General features: G+C 43.8%; 2 protein-coding genes across 2 annotated transcripts; both read left to right on the top strand.

Moving 5' to 3' along the window:
* The first annotated feature begins 87 nt into the window (after positions 1 to 87).
* Positions 88 to 2263, top strand: ndufa2 (NADH:ubiquinone oxidoreductase subunit A2). The gene is made up of 3 exons (XM_046410583.1): positions 88 to 245; positions 940 to 1046; positions 2060 to 2263. The coding sequence occupies exons 1-3, from the start codon at positions 142 to 144 to the stop codon at positions 2149 to 2151; spliced, it is 303 nt and encodes a 100-aa protein (XP_046266539.1). The 5' UTR covers positions 88 to 141; the 3' UTR covers positions 2152 to 2263.
* A 1184-nt stretch (positions 2264 to 3447) lies between these two features.
* Positions 3448 to 9827, top strand: ik (IK cytokine). The gene is made up of 20 exons (XM_046410533.1): positions 3448 to 3608; positions 4505 to 4571; positions 4662 to 4754; positions 4860 to 4919; positions 5329 to 5496; positions 5603 to 5717; positions 5938 to 6008; positions 6536 to 6582; positions 6814 to 6977; positions 7103 to 7211; positions 7498 to 7537; positions 7615 to 7786; positions 7903 to 7921; positions 8010 to 8094; positions 8201 to 8284; positions 8551 to 8608; positions 9020 to 9108; positions 9247 to 9355; positions 9447 to 9481; positions 9630 to 9827. The coding sequence occupies exons 1-20, from the start codon at positions 3599 to 3601 to the stop codon at positions 9655 to 9657; spliced, it is 1623 nt and encodes a 540-aa protein (XP_046266489.1). The 5' UTR covers positions 3448 to 3598; the 3' UTR covers positions 9658 to 9827.
* Positions 9828 to 12496: the final 2669 nt, after the last annotated feature.

Below are 12496 nucleotides of genomic sequence, written 5' to 3'. Positions count from 1 at the left end.
CTTTTCTGTCTTTGGCCTGAAGGAGAGAAACGATGCCTGTTAGAATAAACTCTGGGCATCAAAGCGCAGCGGCACCTGGCAGCATAACATCCGGGCTATCAGAGCCCTCCGCCCGTCCTTGAGAGATATCAGGAGTCCAAGATGGCGGCCGCCGTAGTGAGGAGTGTCGGCTCCAGTTTGGGAAAAAACCTCCGAGAGATCCGAATCCACCTCTGCCAGAGGTCTGCAGCCAGCAAGGGGGCCAGGTGAGCTCCGAGGCGGCTTAATGAGTTGGGAACAGCCGCTGCTTTGTGCACCCAAATATCAATAAAAATTGTCTGCGTCCTGCTGCCTGATAGCTTAGCACCACAGAGAACGACCCGAAGACGGCTAACGGCTAACGGCTAGCTGCTGCTGCTGCTAACATCACAATGACGTTAGAGCAGCTAAAGGCTATCAGTTAGCTTGAAAGCGTCAACACAGATCAAATTAATGTACTGATTGATTTTAGTAATAAGAATAAAGTTTAAAATGCGCTTGTGGATTTATAACTTAACTGCATTATTGATGTATTCAGCTTTATTTCCCGTCCTGATCCAGAGCTCAAATCTTTACTGTAGGAACAGAAAACAATATTAACAGTTCGTATTTGCTATAAAGTCCATGTTTAATACAAACAGCAGTAAACAATAAAAAAATGACACAATCGAATTTAATAAGTAATTAAATATATGTTGGAGAAAGTCTGTTAGGAACAAAAATATACACAGAAAAGGAAAATAAAAGATACAAATGTTTCTTTTTTTGTTACAGCGTTAACTTAAAACATCACAAATATTGAATCTGCTTGAAAAGAAAGCATGTCAAAATCAGAAATGATGTTTGTGCTGATGTAATCACAGGTGTAGGACAGGTGTGGTCTCGTCCTCTGATGTCAGTGCATCTCTGTGTGTTTTGCAGAGACTTTGTGGAGCAGCACTACGTGAGTCTGAAGAAGTCCAATCCAGACTTCCCAATCCTGATCAGAGAATGTTCTGGAGTTCAGGCTCGAGTCTGGGCCAGATACGGTGAGTCTGCACACCACGAATCACTTAGAATCAGAACCAGGATTCCTTTATTTATCCCAGAGGGGGAAATTCATTACAATTTGCAATTTTCCCACCCAAGAAAATGAAAGATGGTAACAAAATATAAAAAATCAGAAATTTACCTTATCTATACATTTATACATTTATACATTTCTAGGGAAATGTATGTCCATGTGTCCGTCACAGTGCTGAGTTTAACAGTTTGATGGCTACAGGCAGGAATGATTTCCTGTGTCGCTCTGTGGTGCATCATGGGAGTCAGAGTCTGTGGCTGAACGAGCTCCTGTAGCCCATCAGCACATTGTGGAGAGGGTGAGAGGGAAAGTCCAGTATAGTTCTTATTTTGGACAACATCCTCCTCTCAGACACCACTGTCAGAGAGTCCAGTTCCTCTCCCACAACATGGTGGCCTTCTTAATGATTCTGTTGAGTCTGTTAGTGTCCCTCACCCTCAGGCAGCTGCCCCAGCAGGCAACAGCATATGTGATGGCACTGGACACCACCGACTCATAGAACATCCTCAGCATCGTCCTGCAGATGTTGAAGGACCTCAGCCGCCTCAGAAAGTAGAGGCGGATCTGGCACCGGTCCACTTAGAGGCCTGTTTCAAATGAACAAAAGAGCGAACAGACGGAAGCTCAGCACACCCAAACTTCAGCTATTTAAAGTCAACATCTTGCGTCTTATTCAGAGCCAGTTCTCAGCTGCATTCATCCCTGACTCTTCAGCTGGCACTTGGACTGCTCTCACTGTTTTAAGACAAAAAGAAACTCAGATCACTAAATTCTTCAAACTTGAGTTTAGTGAATTTAGTCTTGTCTCCTTCAGTTTTATGTTTCATTGAATTGATATGATATGAATGAGGTCTGATCATGTGTTTAAGTGAGTCGTCAAAACAAAAGCTGTTTTTGCTGCGTGTTCTGTTTTGTATTTATGACTTCAGTCAAAATATCAATGTCCTCTTATTAAGAATTCTAACATTTTGTGCTCAGATTTCGGTAAAGAGAGCAGCGTTGCAGTGGACAACATGTCAGCCGATCAGGTGGCCAAAGCTCTACAGACTCTGGTTCAGTCCAAACCTTAACCCCCCTCCTACCTGCTGGAAGTGGTTCAGTCCAGGATTGGCTCACCTGCTTCACTCATTCAGTTTGTATGTAAATGTGTTGATATGAATAAACCTCAATATTATTAATGCCTCTTGGTTTCCTTGTGCTTTATTCTCTTGCTTTGTTTTCTGGGTTATTAATTAAGGAGGTTTTTGGAGCAGGGGGTTAAAACAGATTTTTAGAGTGTTTAAAAGAAGTGCTAATTAGATTTAAGAAGTATTCATTATTTGTGGTAATTAAAATAATTTTTAATAGGTTAAAAGCAATTTGATTTAAGGGAAGACTTTTGTGGGAAATCTGCTGGTTTTGAAGGGGGCTTCACTGAGTTATAAGCAGGTTTTAAGGAGGTTCACAACGCTTTCAGTGTGATTTTGAGTTGAATTTACTGGGTTTGGATTTACAAATTGGGTTCTTACTTAATTGTCAAAATATCATGTACGCCTAGTTTGGTCTCACAGAGCAACTGTTAGAATTAAAAAATGAAATTGTTTTTTTAATTATGTGAAGTTATTGTAGTTTACATACTGAGTTCATCTGTCTGTGTTTTAAATATTTCATTAAATAAATGCCTGCAAATCTGATGAATAAATCAGAAAATAAATCCCAATGCAGCAGAAACACCAGCTGGTCCTGGAGATCCTTCAGCAGTGACTCTGTTGACCTGAGGGGGGCAGTGCTGCACTACAGGACTCCAGCTGTGTGTGTGTGAGAGAGAGACACACAAACACACACATGAAGAGTGCCTACTAATTTGTGTTTTCCCCCAAAGCTTTTCAAAAATCTTGTGTGTTACAGGAGGCGATTTGGTGTGTGTTTCAGACAAACACACACTGCTGCAGTCTGCATATTTAGAATATTTCAGAGAACAACCAGACACATTTTTTGAATGAACAAAAAAGTCACAGGAAATTAAAATCATCTGCACATTTACATTTAATTATCAGATTTTAATATTTTTACATTATAGGGAGACGAGAATCACAGCAGATAAAAGCATTATACAAGACATATCAAAGGAAAATTGTTGTTCCTTCTTGCTGTGTTTACAGAAATTAGAGTCAAATGTGTACGTTAAAAAATATCACTCAGAACAAGAAAACGTAGAAGAATAATTTTTTCAATTAAAATTATTTATTATTATTCATTAAGCCTGGCCTTTGCTTTTATTTCATGTAATCCCTTAAGGATAACTGGGTCATGTGGACTGTCGTTGCGGCCTGCAGGTGGCGCTGTGACCTCAAGTTGCTTGTATAAGATATAACAAAACAGGAAATGGCGTGTAGTCACAACAGAGTGACGATCCGGTTAAAAAAACGTAACTGACCAGCAGCGCAGACTAAGAATAAGCACAGAGAGGTTCACTTTGTTTCCTGACGGGAACAAACTCGCCTTCAGAGTGAAGGAGCGTCCCAACACTCCGCTGAGATGCCTGAAAGTAAGTTTGGGTTCCCGGAAGTCTGTCAGCTAATCGTTTGTTAGCACACTGTTTATTAGCACAGACTGTTAGCCTCCGTTAGGCCCATGCTAGCTGAACTGTTAGCTAATACATACTAAACTGTTTAATCCCAACCAAGTCATCCAGATGAAACTGTAGTTAAATATGATCATCGGGCACGAGTCAGAAATGTTTTTATCAAACTGCACAAACGTTTTTTTCATGAGGTTCAGTTGGCTCTCCTCACTCAAGCCCGATGGCATCAAACCAAACTCCGTTCACGTTTTGTTAAATTTATACCTGCCCTGACTTAGACCGGAAAAGCCGCAGTTGAAGATGTAAAATACCATATTGGAGCATCTCTTCACGTCGACTTTACTGCTGTATATCCTTAACATCTTTTCACAATAAAGCTAAAAACTCCACACACGTAGCTTGCCTGCAGATAGTGTGATCATTACTACTTCTCTGCTCATCTTGCGCTGCAGTAATGTTAAACTTATATGTTTTCTAATCAATTAGCTTTCGTCTTAATTTAATTAAGTGTCCGAGTCATTTATGCCATTACACTGAATGAACATCACAAACCAAACAGAAATCAGTCTTTTAATGCTATTGGCATTTAATGAACCAAATTAATCAGGTGATCAAGGAAATAGGCAAATTCACTGACAATGAAGCTCATTCTTAGCCGGAGGCCCTTAAGTTCATATTGACCACAGACCACACACATTTCTGTCCAATCTGGGTTTCAGTGTCTTGAACAAAAACACTTTGACTCACAGACTGCTGGGGTCTGTGGCCTGCGTCCCCTCCAGCAGATGAGTGGAACAGGTAGAGACCATTAGATCACACTGCAGCCTTCTGTCAGTCACTAACATGTTTTTTGTGTGCAGCTGAGAGTTACTCCAACCCTTTGGCTCCTGAGGGCCACGAGCTGGATGACCACAGAGCTGCTGCTCAGTGAGTACCCTGACACTCTGTGTGTTACTCTGTCTGACTCTGTGTGTTACTCTGTCTGACTCTGTGTGTCTTAACCATGTGTCTCTTCAGGTCCAAACTGACCAATGATGACTTCAGGAAGCTGCTGATGACGCCACGAGCTGCGCCGTCCTCGGCCCCGCCCTCCAAGTCCAGACACCATGAGTGAGTGATGGCGGACAGAAACCCCTGCTGTCAGGAGAGAGTTTAATTCTGAGCAGTGATGATAGTAACAATAAAGGAAGTGACTGGATTATTTTATTTTCCCAGAATGCCAAGGGACTACAACGAAGATGAGGATCCAGCAGCAAGGAGAAGGAAGAAGAAGAGGTGAGACTGTTGATGGGATAATATTTCTTTTTACTGGTGTCACAGGGCAAACATGCTCTCAGCTTTTTCGGGCTGGAGGTGTTGCCAGACAGCCAGCGGAGATTCCACTTCCTGTCCCGCCTGGTTCTCATTTTTATTCTTCACAGATTAAATAAATGATGCATCACGTGTTCTTTGATGAATTGTAGAGCTCTCTTCAAACATCATATGATATTAAACACACTTTACCTGATGTAAAGTGTCTGGTTACCATAGTAACAACCTTAAAAACAACCGTTAGACCTGCTGTGTTTCTGCTGTGTGTAGGCCAAATGAGAAGCTGCTGCTAAGTCTGATTCAGACGCCGCTCAGGGCCACCTGGAGCCTCAGTGCGATTGGCTATTGACGATTGATCTTTTATTTGTTGCAGCTACTATGCTAAGCTCCGTCAGCAGGAGATGGAGCGAGAGAGAGAGCTGGCGGAGAAATACAGAGACCGTGCGAGAGAGAGACGAGATGGAGTCAACAAAGACTACGAGGAGACGGAGCTGATTAGCACCACCGCTAACTACAGAGCTGTAGGACCCACAGCTGAGGCGTGAGTAAAGCTAATGCTAACAGTGCTAACCGTAGTAGTTTTGATGTCCTGAGTTATGAGATGTGTTGCTGTGTTTACATCTGTGTGTTTATCTCATGTCGTTCAGAGACAAGTCTGCAGCAGAGAAACGTCGTCAGCTCATCCAGGAGTCCAAGTTTTTGGGAGGTGACATGGAGCACACTCACTTGGTGAAAGGTCTGGACTTTGCTCTGCTGCAGAAGGTGAGAGTTTATGTGACATTTGCAATGTTGTTGTGACTCCATCCCAGATGTTAGCCCTAAAGCTAACCTTCCATCCACACCAGAGCAACAGCTTAAAGGAGCTTCTTCTGAAACGAGACAGAAACAAACAGTTGCTAAAATGAGCTGAATTTATTTCTGATACTGGACTGTTTGTGTACGTGTTTGAAAAAATGTAATTGTGTGTGTGTGTGTGTCACAGGTGAGAGCTGAAATCACCAGTAAAGAGAAGGAAGAAGAAGACATGATGGAGAAGGTCCAGAAAGAAACCAAGTACGAAACCATTTCTGGTTTAAATAACACACTTCTGTACAAACATGATGATTGTTTTCTTCATCGGTAATCAGATGATGTGAGAAGTCGTTTCACTCCCAAACTTTTCTGTTCAGAACTGATGAACTGATCTCACTTTGACGCTGCTGTTCAGACACAATCATTACGTTCTGACAGCTCTGCTCTGCTCAGCAGCTGTCTGTCGAGCTGCCTGCTGTTACCTGTCTGACACCTGAGTGATCTCAGAGATCATCCATGTAGACAGATGCTTCACTCTTTGGGTGTTTGGAGATCAGCAGTAACACACAGCACAGTTATGCTGCACATTTCACAGTTTAAGCATTTAGTAGCTACAGCTGAAAGACTCTGCATCACCTCCTGCAGCCTCTTAACACACCATCAGTATTTAAAGGAACAGTTCACCATAAACTGTGGAGTTCAATCAGAATTCAGCTGCACTCACTGTGAGAAACTGTCTGTCACTCTGAGCTTTGACCTGTCTGTCTGTCTGTCTGTGCGTGTGTCAGGAAGGACATCGAGCCAGAGGAGAAGATTGAGTTTAAGACTCGTCTTGGTGAGTTGGACCTTTGGTTTCCAGTCATCCAGTCATAACTCATGGACTGTGGCAGAAATTATCGTCTGATGATGAAGATGGTCTTAAAGCAACTGTCAGGGAAGATAGAAGTGGGAAAGTTACCATTTGTCAATATGTAAACTTGCAAGTAAAGCTGTAATATTCTTTGATAGTAAAGGAATATTCCACTAAAATAAGACCTTACAGAGGGCCTGTTTGTGTCCCCCACAGGTAGGAATATCTACCGAGTGGTGTTCAGGTCGGGTCAGGTGGAGAGGAACGAGCTCTTCCTGCCCGGCAGGATGGCGTATGTGGTCGACCTGGATGATGAGTTCACCGACACCGACATCCCAACGACTCTGATCCGCAGCAAAGCGGACTGTCCCAGCATGGAGGTACTGAAACGTATGGATCGAACTGCTTACGGGCTTGTTCGGTGTCTGTTCGTCTTTGTGTGAACGTCACATCCTGAAGACGCTTCATGTCGGTGATTATTAACCGCTTGTGTTTGTGTGTTCAGGCTCAGACGACTCTGACCACGAATGACATTGTGATCTCGAAGCTGACTCAGATCCTGTCCTACCTCAGGCAGGGAACGCGACACAAGAAGATGAAGAAGAAGGACAAAGGTAAGTCTGTATGACTGTGGAGTTTGTCGAGTATCTCTGTGAGCAGCTGTGGAAACACCACAGCAACACCTGAGCAAACTCAAATCAAGTCTTTGGGTTGAGGACATCATCTTGGGCTTTGGGAAACATTTTATAGACCAAACAACTGATCGATTGATCAACGAAATAATCAACAAATGATTGACTAACACCTGAAGCCGTTATTTTAGATGCTAAGTTAGAGGAGTGACGGTGAAGACCTGCTGTAGGACGGCTGATGTCAGTCATAACTCTGTTTGTGTTTTAGGTAAACTGGATGAGAAGAGGGCCCCTGAGGCTGACCTGAGGTCAGTTCACACCAGTACAGCATTTAGCTGTAAATGTCTGACAACAGTCAGACTGAGTGTCTCTGTTTGTCTTTTAGTATCTTTGACGACGTCGGGGACTACATCCTGTCCACCAGCTCATCCTCTAAACCTCCCAAAGACAAAGACAGACACCGAGACAGAGACAGAGACAGAGAGAGAGACAGGGAGGATGACGGCAAGAGCAGGAGACACAGCTACTTTGAGAAGCCACGAGGAGACGAACATCAGGTCCTGCATACACACACATACACACACAAACACACACACGCCAGTCTTCTATTTATTAATTATTATTATTGTCTGAAACTAACTGTCTGTCTGTCCATCTGTCTGTGTGTCTGCAGGTCATGGAGGTGGACACAGGTGAGTCACAGCTCATCATTAACTTAAAACGTTAACTGATAAATTAACTAACAAGACATTTATGAACTGTCTGCCTGTTTGTCCTCAGGTCCTGGGTCAGTCAGAGAGCAGATCAAGATGATCAATGAGAAGTTTGCTGGAGCAGCAGGCAGCCAATGGCAGGGCCAGGAGCCATATCCTTCTGTAACACAAGGAGTTAACACGAGTGCAGTGTGTGTGCACAGTAGCGCAATAGTGTGTGTAGTATTACAGCAGTACTTTTCCTTAACTACGTTGAACTGGTTCTCAGAGGAGAGATGGTAAAGAACAGCTGGGAGATTTCTTTGGAGGATCCAACTCATATGCAGAGTGTTACCCCGCAACGTAAGACACACACACACACACACTAATCATTAGCTTCTATGTTGTCAGCACACATAGCCACCATTTCTAGCTAGAGATGCTAACCACAGTGGTAGCATTGCTGTTTATTTCAGAGCAGTGATTTCACAGCTAGGTGAACATGTACCGCTTTGCTATCCAGGCTAGTTGTGCTAAGAGGCTAAGACACTCGCAGCCACTAGGGGCAGTGTGGAGTTAGACTCAGTCAGTCATGCAGTCATGAGTATGTACTGTGTTCGTGTGTGCAGGATGGATGACCTGGCTGTGGACAGTGATGAGGAGGTGGACTACAGTAAGATGGACCAGGTAACTACAGCTCCCAGCATGCATCACTGCTCCATTAACAATGAATTCATCGTTTTAGAGAAACTGACCAACCCGTTGTAGTGTGAGTGCTTCAGGAAGGTGGTGGCTGATGGTCTTCCTCTGTTTGCACTTTTCAAACGGAAAACACGCCTTTTTATATTGTGGAGTTTAGTTGTTACTGGAGATGAGATGGAAAAGAGAAATCTTCCTGTCTAATGTTGTATTTTATTAGGACAATAATAAAACTACTTTCTGAATGGTTTTTATTGTGTTTAAATGACGCTGCAGCAGGGGGCGCTGTTTCACTGCAGCTCACTCTGTCACAGTTCAGCAGTTCTGATATTAATGATTGTCTGTGAGCTTTAATGTGAAGGAGGGAACAGGAAGTGAGTGCTGTTTGTTCTGTTTCAGGGGAATAAAAAGGGTCCGCTGGGTCGCTGGGACTTTGACACTCAGGAGGAATATTCAGACTACATGAACAACAAGGAGGCACTGCCTAAGTATGTGTGTGTTTATCCCTCAGCTCTGACTCACAGGTTCAGTCAGGCTGTGTGACTTTGAACTGCCCGCCTTTCATTTGTCCTGGTCAACAAAATGGTCTGCTGCTTGTGTGTTGATGATGATGTTTGTCCCTGCAGGGCTGCCTTCCAGTATGGCATCAAGATGTCTGAAGGCAGGAAGACGCGGCGCTTCAAAGAGACCAACGAGAAGGCGGAACTGGACCGACAGTGGAAGAAGATCAGCGCGGTGAGACTCGACAGAGCATGTTGAAGCAATAAACAGTCTGTAATCAGACAGTAAACAAACAAACAGATGCTAAATGCTATCCGTGTTTCAGATCATTGAGAAGAGGAAGAAGATGGAGGCTGATGGGTGAGCACTTCCTGTTTTCTGTAGCTCATCATCTGCTCAGCCAATCACAATATTTATCACAGTCATAAAGATGTTGGAGCTCAACCAATCAGTTCTACTAGCAGAGAGAAAATGGAAACCAGTTGGTCAACGTGTGTTTGTGTTTCAGGGTGGATGTGAAGAGGCCCAAATACTGAAGAAACCTGCTGTCCATCAGGATCAATATTCATCATTCACGTCTGTCATATTCAGGCATCGTTAGTTTTTATTCAAAATGTGAACAGACTGAGGTCAAAGCTCGACAAATTCATGTGTTAGTGAACTGATGTGTGATTAGTTAGAGATAATAAACATGAAAACAACTTCAGCGGAGTTTTCGCTTTTTTATAAGACTTTCATACCGACGGTAATCAATTAATCAGCCTCCGCAGACCAGAGTCTTCGTCAGACCGTCTGAGGGAGCAGGACCTGCCGGTGGCCTCTCAGACTCCGTGTGTGTGTGTGTGTGTGTGCGCGTCAGTGGGTCGGTTGTTGTTCAGTGAATCCCGCCTCCTTCGGTCGGTGCTGCTGCTGCTGTCGGTGTTCGTCTTCGTGACTGCAGACGAGTCGACGTCTGACTGTCAGTCTGGTGAGCAAACATCCGCTTCGAATGAACGAATTTCATCGTCAGATTCCAACGTTTAAAATACTTAAATCTGAACTGTTTTTCTCCGTTCACACTTAAGTTAAAGTCATTAATCAGGAGGCTGCAAATACTCAGTGAACCTGCTGTGTGTGTGTGTGTGTGTTTGTTCTAATTAGTGCTTGTTGATCTCATTAGGGGGCTGCTGTTGTTGCGGGACTCGTTAAGACGCAGCAGCTCGTTAAGATCAAACTGTTTGTTTGTTGTTGTTGATGACAAACATGTTCGACACTTTGACGGACAACTGGACTGATTAGCCCTCCAAATTAGCATCAGCAGCGCTAACGAGTGTTTGTTAATTAGCTCGTGTGTGTGTGTGTGCGCGCGTGGTGCTGAAGATGCTAACGAGATGTTAACGAGCGGCTAACGAGGCCTCGAGCTCCGCCCACCGACAGGAAGTGGATTCTTCATCAAAGACAAAGTTTGGTTTGTTTTTGTCTTTAATTTGATCGTGTTTTTATTTACAGCCTGATTTATTTCATTATTTATTTTGTTCCGAATATTAATATTCAGCAAACTTTTCTTGAACCCCAGAGTTTATTTCACATTTATTTCATTCATCCTGCCGTAATCAGAGCAGCTTTGAACAAAAGACGGGATGTAAATACACACCGCAGTACTCCGTGTACTAGCCGTGTACAGTTACTGTTATCATCAGTATATGTGAAACAAGTCTGTTGTGAATATTTAACTAACGTTCATCAAACGTTCATCCTGTAACAAACTCCGTTTCTTTTGTTCTCTTGATGAGACCAACTCTCGCTCTGATTGGTCGACAGTACTGCCGCCCCGCCCAGCCGGTCCCATTCATCACACTGAGATGACCAATCAGATCAGAGCACACACACCGAGGTGTGTGCGCGCACATCTCAGAGCCAAAAGGTGACCCGATGTTCTCATTTGCCAAACTGGGTCACTGTGTGTGTGTTGCAGTGAAAACTGGGCTAAAACACAGCTGGTTAATGTCACGACACAATTCACACCTTCATCCATCACACACACACACTCAGCAGTGTTGGTCAAAGGTGAACCTTCACACACTTTGTGTGTGTGTGTGTGTGTTGCTGTTTATTTATCCTGTACTTCTGAACTAGAAATATTTCAGTGAAAAGCAGAAAACACTTTATTATCGTGTACATCGTGTACAAATATGACAGGTTAATAGTTTAATGACACCTGGAGGAGCTTCCTGACGCGAGGCAAACACCTTGTGACGTCCGTTTTATTGTTCACACTCGGATGTCAGAGTGATTAGCTGGATGAAAGGGGTGTGTTTACGTTTCCATAGCGACTCCTCAGTCTGACAAGCTGCTGACAAACATCCCCTCCTCGGTGCAGGACTCTGAGCTCACTGAAGGTCTGGCTTTGGGAGGCGGAGCCTAAAAGCATCATCTGTGACATCACAGTTAGGTAGCCAACCCTGGTCCTCAGGACCCTTTGGGACCACCGTCTGGTTTCTGTGGCGGCCTCAGAGCAGAGGCAGAGCAGATTCAGACTACAGCTGACAGGAAGTCGATCTGACAGCTGAGGTGCAGGTTTAAGTTCCTTCGGTCCAGAGAAACCAGTTCTGACATTTTAATAATAATGAAACGCTGTACAGTTTATTGAGCTGTGAAATCAAAACAGGACAAACATCATCAGTTAGTCGGCTGTGAGACGCCACCTGCTGCCTCCCTCAGCAGGTAGCCCACCTGTGATGTCACGCTGCCCTCCAGGTGTGCGAGATTTCAAACTCTTAAGCTCTCGTTGTCCACGCTGTGATGTCGCTGTGATGTCACTGAGGAGGTCTGAGGTCACAGTCAGGTCACAGCGGGGAGCCCAGCAGGTGAACAGTACCTGTACACCAACGCACTAAATCAAATACTACAGCAGGTAGTACCAGTACTACAGCTTCTATCAGTTCTAACTACTAAAGACTAAAGACTAGAGAAACATGAAGCACGTGTTCAGGTTTGACTCCGCCCCCGACAGGTGAGAGCTGTCAGTCCAGTTTGGATCCAGCAGGGACGAGGACGCACATTCAGGGGCCCCTGAAGGTCTATGGTCCCACATGCGTGAGTCCTCTCCAGCACCAACGTCTCACCTGATGACATCACAGGTGACAGTTTGAACTCCACATGACGCTGAGCTCTTTAATAATAACAATAATAATAATAATAATAATAATAATAATAGTAATAGTTGTAGGAGTAAGAAATCTTCATTAAAAACAGGAAGCAGGAAGAGAAGTGGCCAATAGGACTTTGAGTATTTAATTCTTGTTTTGTTCTTGGTTTTTATTGGTTAATTATCTTTCAGGAGCTCCAGTCCTGCATGAGTCCATTAAAGTTCCTCTTCCTCCTCCTCCTCTTCCT

Source organism: Scatophagus argus, chromosome 14 (genome assembly GCF_020382885.2).
Source record: "Scatophagus argus isolate fScaArg1 chromosome 14, fScaArg1.pri, whole genome shotgun sequence".
Lineage (NCBI taxonomy): Eukaryota > Metazoa > Chordata > Actinopteri > Scatophagidae > Scatophagus > Scatophagus argus.
Note: the sequence above shows the minus strand (reverse complement) of the source record. Positions and strands in the feature narration are given on the sequence as shown.

Excerpts from the sequence above, each read along its gene's own strand:
- ndufa2 (XM_046410583.1), top strand. The coding sequence starts at position 142 with ATGGCGGCCGCCGTAGTGAGGAGTGTCGGCTCCAGTTTGGGAAAAAAC. Across the intron at positions 246-939 it reads GCAGCCAGCAAGGGGGCCAG|AGACTTTGTGGAGCAGCACT; the intron begins GTGAGCTCCGAG and ends TGTGTTTTGCAG. Across the intron at positions 1,047-2,059 it reads TCGAGTCTGGGCCAGATACG|ATTTCGGTAAAGAGAGCAGC; the intron begins GTGAGTCTGCAC and ends TTTTGTGCTCAG.
- ik (XM_046410533.1), top strand. Across the intron at positions 4,920-5,328 it reads AGGAGAAGGAAGAAGAAGAG|CTACTATGCTAAGCTCCGTC; the intron begins GTGAGACTGTTG and ends TATTTGTTGCAG. Across the intron at positions 5,718-5,937 it reads ACTTTGCTCTGCTGCAGAAG|GTGAGAGCTGAAATCACCAG; the intron begins GTGAGAGTTTAT and ends TGTGTGTCACAG.